We start from the raw sequence: 10,215 nt of genomic DNA on the forward strand, positions 1-10,215 counted from the left end.
CTTTCAACTTTACATCCTGGTTACAATATGTTACAACAGATTCTATATCACTCTCAAATATGTCACAATTAGTTACATATCAATGTTTTTGTGTTAAAGTAAGTCACTACACAAAGTTGAAAGTAGACAACTTTTTAAGAAACCTGGAAACATCATTTGTCTTATACTGTAAAACTTTATCATGTAGAATTGCACTGTTAGCACAGATATCCATACCTTAGGCCTTGTTAGTCATAAAAGACTGTAATACAATTATGTTCCATAATGCATACAGTACATACACACCTAGGATAAAGTGGGAAGGGGGGGGCAAATACTTTTTACAGAAATGTATTTTGTACATTCTATTTCTTCAGCTTTTTAGCAAGATTGCCAGAATTTAGCTACTTAAGTGGGGAATTGAACAAATTATTCTCATATACATCATAGACAATTCCATTTCGCGCAACTCTTACTAAGCGCTGGCACTCCTAGTGGAAATGACATTGATAAGTGCAGAATATCACGATAATAAATCCACATGAACATAGACTATCTATAGGCTAAAAGAACTTGCATAATGTCTGAAGAGTGGTCTTAATAGACAAGGTATACAATCGTACAAAACCACCTGAAAAGTCTTGAGTACATCCCAATCTTCTCAGCTGTTGTAATGATTGTCCATCTTATTTTAACATAACAGTAAACAATGTTCTATAAGTCAGAACACCACATATACTTCAATTTAAAGCCAAAGGCCACAAAACATTGATTATATTGACATCGATTTTGTCCTGCTTTCCACTTACAGTAACAGAAGACAATTCTTTCTTATGCGACAACAAGAATCTTATTCTTTTTTTTTTAAATCTGAAGAGGATGGAACATAAAACTAAGTGTTGTTTTTCCCAATGTCAAGTAAGTCTACAGGAGCCCCAAGAATATAACATGTTCTAATCATGTAGACAATGTTAATAAATACCAATGCAATGTACAGTAGGTAGTTGATGTATTGTGCTATATCTGATTCACTTCCCACTGTTGCTATCTGGACTAACTCCTAGTGCTGAAGTATATAGTGAGTGCAATGACTAAGATCATAACTGCAATGACCACAAACAGTACTACTCGATTCTGGATTATTCTGAAAAAAAATGAAAAAAAAGAGTTTGTAAATATATCAAGGATCAAAACAATCATTAACTACAGTCTAGGATAAGGCCACACCAATTCAATTTCTTGGTTAACGGATTTTTTTTTAATTTTAGCAAATAAAAATCATGAAAACAGAACACTGGGTGAAAACTTGCACCTGACCCTGTTCACCCCTTGAAATTGTGTGCACCAAAGTACAGACTTTCCTCTGAGATTCTGTTTTCCTGTTGATTTTCCAATCTAGCATTTTTTCTAAAATTCCGTTAACCAAGAACTTAAACTGGTGTGGCCTAAGGAAATGGCTAGTGGAGTTTTGCTGTAGGATGGCGACTATATAAACATCAGGATTCAAAATATTCCTTTTTACTATTCAAGGATTCTACTATGAAGAACGCCAGCCGTTTTTCATCCACTACTGGCCGTATGTCGCTCTAGTGTTGCAAGCTGTTTTCACATGGACCAGTGAAGACATCAGAAATAACTGCACAATTACCAATCTGCCTGCACTATCCTTCAGATACGACTTTAGGACATAACAATTTTTAAGGCAAGTTGCCGGATCGACAGTTATGTCCCAACATGAATAAAAAGACCCTTTTTATACAACCAAGATTTTTATTCCACCAATGTTTCGGTGACCATCTGTCACCTTCTTCAAGGCAATTCTGACTGGTTCACATAGTAATGCAGCACAGGTGTTGTTGCTTATATATAATGAGATGCATTCCCAAACGCATGTGTATGTGTATGTGTTACACTTCTGTATGTTTGGGACTGCATAGTGATGTCATCTCCTGTGATTGTACATATGTAAATACTTTGCGTTTGGGAATGCATCTCATTATGCATATCCAGCAACACCTGTGCTGCATTACTATGTGAACCAGTCAGAATTGCCTTGAAGAGGGTGACAGATGGTCACCGAAACGTCGGTGGAATAAATCTCTTGGTTGTGTAAAAAGAGTCTTTTTATTCTATATCTAAACATGGTTTAGTGTCTTCTACTAAAACAAAATAGTCTGACTCTGACATGTGAGTCTAAATAAGGTCCAACTCAGAAGTATGTCCAAGTTTCCATGTGTGTGGAGAATGCGTGAGACAGACGCGGAGACTACGAGGTTTGCTTACCTACCTTCTCATCATGGCCGACAGGATACGCGAACTCTTCCCCAGGTCACTGTCAGTCTCACGCAACTACAAACATAGCGGACGAAAAAAACTTTTACTACACACTAGTCCAAAACTGTCACAACAACAAAATATACAGACTTGTGTTTGAGATACTAAGGTATGCCCCCCAGGTATGCACAGTTAAGATATACAGGTGCGTATGATACTGGGGGAAATTGCATTAAAGAGATCTCTTTTGACACGTTTTTCAGGTGGCAGATATCTGCGACTTGGTGGAATTATGTTAGTAGAAGTTATCTACAATCGGAGCTTTTTCCTCTTAAGGCCACCATTTTTTTTTTTTTCTGGGAATGTCCTGTTTTTCCCATTTTGAAAAAAAAAATTGAGTCACTATTTCCATTCACAAATTTTTACTCACGATTTAAGTACTTGTTCAGTTGTAAAACTCAATAGCCACCAAAATAGATTATAAAGGCCTGCACATACCTGGTCAAATGTTCTCATAAGTTATGATTTTTCATTTATTAAAACTATTTCTTAATATCAATTCATATATTACAAAGCAAAAGGTAATTTAGTTACTGAAATCATAGTACTTGATCAAAAAAAGGAGTTCATTGCATGAAATGAGACATACAAAGCTGAAACTTGAATGATTCTCTTATTCCTTAATATGTTAATGTAAAGTCTAATCTTTACCCCAGACTATTTGCTAAAAAAAAAATTTTTCGCCCTGTTACTCCAAATTTTTCTGAAAAAAATCAGAGAATCAATAAATAAAATTGGTTTGGCCTAAAAATGGATAATAACCAACATTGTACTGTAACATTTGACTGTTGAAGGCTACTACTCACCCGGTCTTTTGATCTCTGTATTTTCTCCCTATCCTGATGAAGGTTATCTAATATGTCGGCTCCAACTTGTTCTGTAGGAAACAATGTTCACAACAAAATCAGTCAGTACTTTTTACACCTATCAGTTCAAACAACAAGAAGCAAAACAGTAGACACTGCTGTATGGACAAGCTGCGTGGAGTTTGGAGCAACTTTTACTACAATGTACGGTTTGACCACGCAAACTAGGGTTACTCTTTTTGAGAAGATAATTACGGTCTTGTCCTCTTTAAAGATTGTAGGAAACCAAAACGTGAACGTAGCAACCAGTTTAGAAATCCGCACCAAGGTTCACAAAAAAATAATAATTTTGATAAGCAAACAGTGCTTGATCGTCATGATTCAATGTAAATGCAAAATATTGCAATACATATACAGAATTTGCTTTTTCAGAATAAAGTTTCTTCTTCATGATCAGCCACAGTGCTGGGTTCAAAAGTGGTCGCCATGTTCACTGTGACATCATTGGCATAATTGAGTTACCTCTAAAGAATGATCCTTTGATGGTGTAATGTCCAATAACACGATCGATCTTCATCTATGCTGTTCAACCACAAATAACATTAGAAACACCTTTACACACAAACCCTACCGAAAACGTAACCTTCCTGGCGAAGGTGCGTGCGTACTAACTAAATCTGAGCTGTAATACAATGCTAAACTTTCTTCCAACACTTAGGTTCATGGATCAAATTTTCGACGACCACTGTCACCTTCTTCAGGATCAATAATGACCAATCACTGCCGAACGTAAACTCGCGAGAGTTACAGACACGTGACTTTATTGACACGTGTCATTACGGATACGTGACGTCAGCAATTGGTGAAACGTGCCAGGAAGTTTATAACGCCAACTGTCTCTGTTGAGTGATGGCTGGAGTGCCCTGATGTATATGGCCTCCTTTATACCTCTTGGCACGTTTGACCAATTGCTGACGTCACGTACTACCGTACCGTATTGTCTCGAATAAAGTACGAACTTTTTAAACATTTCAAAATTCAAAAGGCACCACAAGTCATTGCTGAAGTCGGGTGCGTACTTTATTTGAGGTTATTGCCCGGATAAATTGGAAAAGGACCTCAAACCCTTGCTTAATCAAACCAGGAACCCAGCTGCGGTGCAACAATGCATGGCTCAATACCTGCCAATTTGCGAAGTTTGTAACTTGTCGTAGGCAATCCTCAAGTTTGCAGAGACAATGCTGGCAGAGTAAACAAGAGAATCTTTTATGAATCTAAGGAATGGCATTATGTAGAAGTCCTTGATATAAGAAAAATGACCTGGAGATAATAGGAGGAGCACCATAAATTTGAATTTATCCTGTTCAAAATTTGTTCAAGATCAGTGGAGAAGGGGCGCGTACTTTATTTGGGGTTTTTGACTTTACGTTTCAGTTCTGCAAATTTGTCTGGAACTTGCCCCAAATCAGGGGTGCGTATTTTAATTGGGGTGCGTACTTTAATCAAGAAAATACGGTAGTATCCGTAATGACACGTCAATAAAGCCACGTGTCTGTAACTCTCGTTCGGCAGTGATTGGTCATTATTGATCCTGAAGAAGGCGACAGTGGTCGTCGAAAATTTGATCCGTGAATACCTTAGTGTTGGAAGAAAGTTTAGCATTGTATTATGATTACTACCAACACAGATGAGCTTTCATCACTGTACCTGTTTCCACTGCCATCCTATATCCAGCCTCCAGTTTTCTCCCTGACCTCTCCATCCTCTCTGTGTTGTCTAACAGTCGTGTTCTCTGTACAGGCAAACATTCTTTTTACAGGCTTCATAGTTTTAAACACAACTGCTATCAATAATGGCAACTCATGAGAATATTAAGATGTGATAGATGTAGTAGTACACAAAGAATCTGCAAAAGGAGGTGTTCTAAGTTTGCAGTTGAAACAATTCTGTAGTACAATTGTAAGACAATAGAGTAAGGTCTCATGCCGGAATTAGTCCGCGTGTAGATGCCCAACGAGTGCCGGCTAAAAAAATAGTTGGGCCCCAAAGGCAGGTGTTTAAGTCGATCATAAATTGCCTTTGATCGATCCCACCTGATATAAAAAGCATTTGAGACGAAAGCTTGTTCATGTCTGACAGGATAAGGCAGGAAAGTTTTGGCATCTAAGTGATTGTTGGACGTACACACTATTTTGACCTGAGTACTGCGGTTGGGCTCTGTCGGCACCAGAGAGCCTCTTTCAGCTGGTAGGTATTTGCAGTTTTAAATGCCATTAGATATCGCTCCCCTGGTTATATTTTGGTGACATTTTTTTTTATTGTCTAAAGGCCGTGTGTGTTTGCAATAGAAAGTAAAACATATCCGGTGTATTTATTGGAATTACGGCCATGAAAGGTTTTTGTTTCAACGTTATATCCAATGGGATGGCCTTATTGCCGTGTGAGACCAGAAATGCATATTCACAGTGTCATGATTCCGCCGTGCAAATACTTCCAAATTTACAGTATTACCTGGTCCTCAGAGTGGGATGGGTCATCTGGCCCCAGTAGTTCTTCTCTACTGCCTGCTCCTCCGCGTAGCTTGGCCTTCTTCTGAGCAAAACATACACCAACACATGGTCAGGCACTAAGAAATCTCCACAACAGGACAGCCTATACTACATTCACAAGACTATATGTTTACATCAAATATAATGTACTTGTTGGTGTAAATACCTTAAAGGCACCCAGAGCATTTTATGAGGCTTGAAACTTGAATAAGAAAACTCAAACTTCTAGTCATTCCTACACATAGTAAGTTTCAATAACACTATAACATTACATATCGACATTAAAGGATCAAAGATACGATGTTGTTGTGTGGTGAGAACTGATAGAAAATCCAAGCCCTAATAGACTGATCGTGACCGTCCATCACAATTAGCGGTTCGACTAATGAGAGAGTGACTGCAGGTCCGTCAAATATTTGCATTTCTATGTTTCAATTTTGCATTTTGCATTATGTTTTGACGGAGGTGGGCGGGGCTATGGTATCTACAGTATTAACAGTAGGCGCATGAAACTAAAAGATCACGATGTAGCTTATTTTTTGTACCGCTTTTGAGCACTTTTGGTAAGAAATCCGCAGCAAATGTGGTAAACAGTGGCATTAAATGTTGATTTCTTAAAGATTACAGCAACTAGAATATTTCCAGTTTTCAAGCCTCATAAAATGCCCTGGATACCTTTAAGGCAGAGGGTACCACAGTACTGGGGATATTTTGTGCAAGAGTGCAGCAGTCACATCCCTACATCCCACAACTAAAAACTTTTAAAAGGGAACAAGAAAGTCTACAGTATAGAAAGCTTGCACAGAAAGTAAATGTTGGATAATGCAACATACTTACTAGGTTTTTTTAAATAGGACAAGCAGCAAAGGAGGCAATAAACAAGTTGAGAACATTATTGAAAGTAAAGAAAAACTACTTTGACTATTCATGTAAAAAAATAACTGGGGGTGTAGGATGAAAAAACACATATTCATCTATTTTCAACCAGTCAGCTACAACAAAATACAACAACTTCAGTCAACCCGGAAATGGAAACTTGACCATCTAAATTGTTTTGTACCTTGTTTTTAACATGTGAAAGGTAAGCAAAACAATGGCGATATAACTGAGAATTCAATAATATGATTATGTTCACAAGTTCTTTCAGGACCTGGGAAATTGAGCATTAGAGTCAGTGGGTGATGAGCAAAATGTCCAAAGATATGGTCATGATTAGGGGTGGATACCGGTTCGCTGGACCTGATTCGGACCTTTATAACATCCAACAACCGAGTCCAAAAAACCTGAAAGCCAAAACCTGAGTTCAAAAAAAACCAAAACCTGAGTAAAAAAAAAACCTGAACAAAGTACAAATATATTTTTCTACTTTGTTTGATAAAAAGTGTCCCCTCTGACAAAAAAGGCATTTAGAAAAAGTGCAACATTCAAATATCAAACACTGGTTTATCTTGAAAGTTTTCTCACCAAGAAACTTTTATAGTCGTGCGTGTCAGTATTAATTCTCTATGCTTAATATTGGTCTAATAAAACAAAACATCACCTGGACAGGATCAGGTCCAGGTTCAGGTCTGGACCTGAACCTAAATCTCTGGACCTAAGCTTGGACTTGGACCTTATTAAGCCGAACCGGTATCTACCCCTAGTCATGATGGTTAAAACATGATGAAAAGCATAAACAACATGGGATTGTCTCTTACACATGCCACGTACCCTCTAACAGGCTAACCAACAAAAACATTCTACCAGAAGTATTATTTACAAAAACATTCTACCAAAAGTATTACAAATCTGCATATCAATATTAGAATATAAAAATTAATTTTCCTTCGGTAAACTGCAGACAACAAAGAAAGCTTCTTAATCTTACATTAGTTTGATTTAAAAAAATGCATGGTGGAACAAAGAAAACCTAGTACAACAGATTCTTACAAAATCCTTCTCGAGCTTGCCCAGCTCTGTCTTGTAGCTCTTGAGTCTTGTGGCGTACTTCTGCCTCTCCTTAGACGGGATGTCTCGAACTTCCAGGTCCATCTGTTCTAACTAAATGGTACAAAACAACAAGGAGAAGAAAATTAAACACTGTCCGTTAGCTTAACAGATTGTGGTGTTTAGCTAGATAAGCTAGCTCGTGAATGACACTGGACTTAGTTAGGAAAAGGAAAGTGATCTCGAACCAGTTTAGCTCAAATGAACTCAATGAACAGATGAGCTAATCTTTCACTGGTCATGACAGAGAAGACAGACGCTATGTACCGTATTTACAGTATAAATACTGTACATAGCATCTTTATAGGTTCATTGTACTGGGGAAATTCCCCTAGCTCTTTTCGACAAGCACAATGAACAGTGGACCACGGCTTAACGTTCCGTTTGAAGTACTGCTACAATTCCGGTAGCGTGCATGTTGGGTGAGCGACACAGCCGGGACCGAACCCAGGGCTTCTAGTTCCAGAGGCAAGATCGCTAACCACTGGACTACGCACGCTACACGAAGAGTATGGCCCTGGACCATGAAACATGGAGGAACCAAACAGAGAGCAATAAAGGGTCAGTTCGTGGCCACAGCACTTATCACGGGGCAGGCAGGCTTTGGGGTTTGATAAATCGTGGGAGAAATGTAATTGAAAGAAATTAAATTTACCAGTTCTTTTGCCTCTTCCATCTGTTTTTCCACATTGGTGACCATGTGTCTCTTTTCACCTGTACATGACAGCACAAGAAAAACACATTAGATAATTGCCGATTCAATTCAATCCTATTGTAAAATCAACTAGCAGAAGTAATACAATACAATACAAACTATTTAATTGTTCCTAAGTAATACTGTACCTGTTGTTACAATATATCTGTAACATGTATTTAGCTATCTAATCATTTATTTTGACTTATTAGTTATGATTGTGTTGATATCGTTTACGTAAAGTTTACGTTAAGTTTATTTTGTACTCTTTATTCGTGACTCCTGCCCCTCCACTTCACTTCGACCTTGTTGAAAAGCAGCCATGTGGCCAAACAAGTATTTCGAAGAAAAATAAAGGCTTTGACTTGACTGACTGACTGTAACTGATTATTGATATGATGATATGATGATGTAACTGATTACAACTGGGCATACTTACTGTAGATCATTGGAGGTTATGATTTGGTTTTGAAACACTAATTTCCCTTATGAAGAGTTATCATATATATTAAACATGAAAGTAAAGGGTCTACTTGAAATCGTTTCGAGGCCTTTTGAAGCTAACATGCGAGAAGAAAACGCAACTGGTGGTTAATCCGTCTTTTCATCAACACGACTGAGTCTGCGACATTCCTTGGGATTAACCTCACAAAAGCTGGAGATGCAAAATATCAATGAATCTAATCCAACACTTCCCCAACACAAAACGTTGTGACAACAAGTCATCATAATAGTCATCAACGTAATCAACACACAGATGTACAGAACATTCTCCCAGTACATCGAGAGCACTCGCAGATTCGACGTGCTCAACTGAAACACATCCAGCAACACGCTACCTCAAGTCACCAAGTGCTAAAAACCTAGCGAGAAATCAACAAGAACTGAAACCTAGCGACCAGCACAGCACCTGGAGACCATGTCTAACGAAATAATAGACGTTAAACAAGGACAACAACAACAACAACAATAATATTGATATTGCAGTAGTAGCCCTAAGTTTACTGTTGCATAGCTCTGTCAAGTCTTCAGCACCACACAATCATTACGTAACAGCAAGCCTTGGTAACAGCAACAGAATAACAAAAAGATACCTCGTAGGTAAAGACACACCCCTTTATAATTTGGGATCTGACCTAAAATATTACGTTAATACTACCCTCAGTCGTCAGAATACTAGTCAAAGCGCTGCAGTCAAAGCAGTGTCAAAAGCAAATCGAGAAAGGTCTATAAAATATGTATTTCCAAAACCATCAATGATAATGAACTCATCTAACCATAACTGACATTAAAATCACACAAGGTGTACTTTGACTTCCGAGCTCTAGACAACCCCCACAAACTGGAAATGACTGTGACATAAAAGTGAAGAGCGGCCTAAAATGGAACCAGCCGTTTCCTACCTGGCCGAAGAAACTCTACTCTACTCTACTCTACTCTACATTTGTATCAGAATTATGACACGCACTACGGATCAATATAATTTTTGACAGCTCATGTCACTTACAAACGTGGTCAGTTTTAGCAAATTTCAAACCTCCAATAAATCAGGAAACTACCACTACAGACGGCGAAAATCACCATTTTCACAGAGCTTAACTATTCCTCTAACACTTACCACCAGATAATTTGGCAATTTTGGCGATTTTGTTGGTAATTTCGGCGGTGACATTGCTGTACTGCTGTTCGTAAGAATCGAGAAGAGAAGCCATCTTGTTTTTCTTCCAACGTTGATAAAGCCGGCCGTATCTCTCAAAGACAGTGCCTGATAAATAGTGCACAGAGTTTTACATTTAATGGTAAAAAGGGAATAAATTGACAATTACGAATAAAATAAATGCATTGTTAGTTATTTTTATTATATATT

At 38.0% G+C, this 10,215-nt stretch overlaps 1 protein-coding gene across 3 annotated transcripts; it reads right to left on the reverse strand.

The window, feature by feature from the left end:
* Positions 1 to 899: 899 nt before the first annotated feature.
* LOC136448381 (vesicle transport through interaction with t-SNAREs homolog 1A-like) lies at positions 900 to 10,100 on the reverse strand. Of its 3 annotated transcripts, none has more exons than XM_066447808.1 (8): positions 9,967 to 10,100; positions 8,310 to 8,368; positions 7,598 to 7,708; positions 5,631 to 5,711; positions 4,827 to 4,911; positions 3,120 to 3,190; positions 2,267 to 2,328; positions 900 to 1,123 (listed from the first exon to the last, which is right to left on the reverse strand). In XM_066447808.1, exons 1-8 carry the CDS (start codon positions 10,058 to 10,060, stop codon positions 1,033 to 1,035), a joined length of 654 nt encoding a protein of 217 aa, XP_066303905.1. In that variant the 5' UTR covers positions 10,061 to 10,100; the 3' UTR covers positions 900 to 1,032. The 3 variants fall into 3 exon arrangements, with proteins under 3 accessions (XP_066303905.1, XP_066303906.1, XP_066303907.1); XM_066447809.1 differs by having other exon boundaries at positions 911 to 1,123; positions 5,631 to 5,708; XM_066447810.1 differs by having other exon boundaries at positions 1,010 to 1,123; positions 2,263 to 2,328.
* Positions 10,101 to 10,215: the final 115 nt, after the last annotated feature.

This window comes from Branchiostoma lanceolatum, chromosome 14 (assembly GCF_035083965.1).
Source record: "Branchiostoma lanceolatum isolate klBraLanc5 chromosome 14, klBraLanc5.hap2, whole genome shotgun sequence".
In the NCBI taxonomy this organism is placed as follows: Eukaryota; Metazoa; Chordata; class Leptocardii; order Amphioxiformes; family Branchiostomatidae; genus Branchiostoma; species Branchiostoma lanceolatum.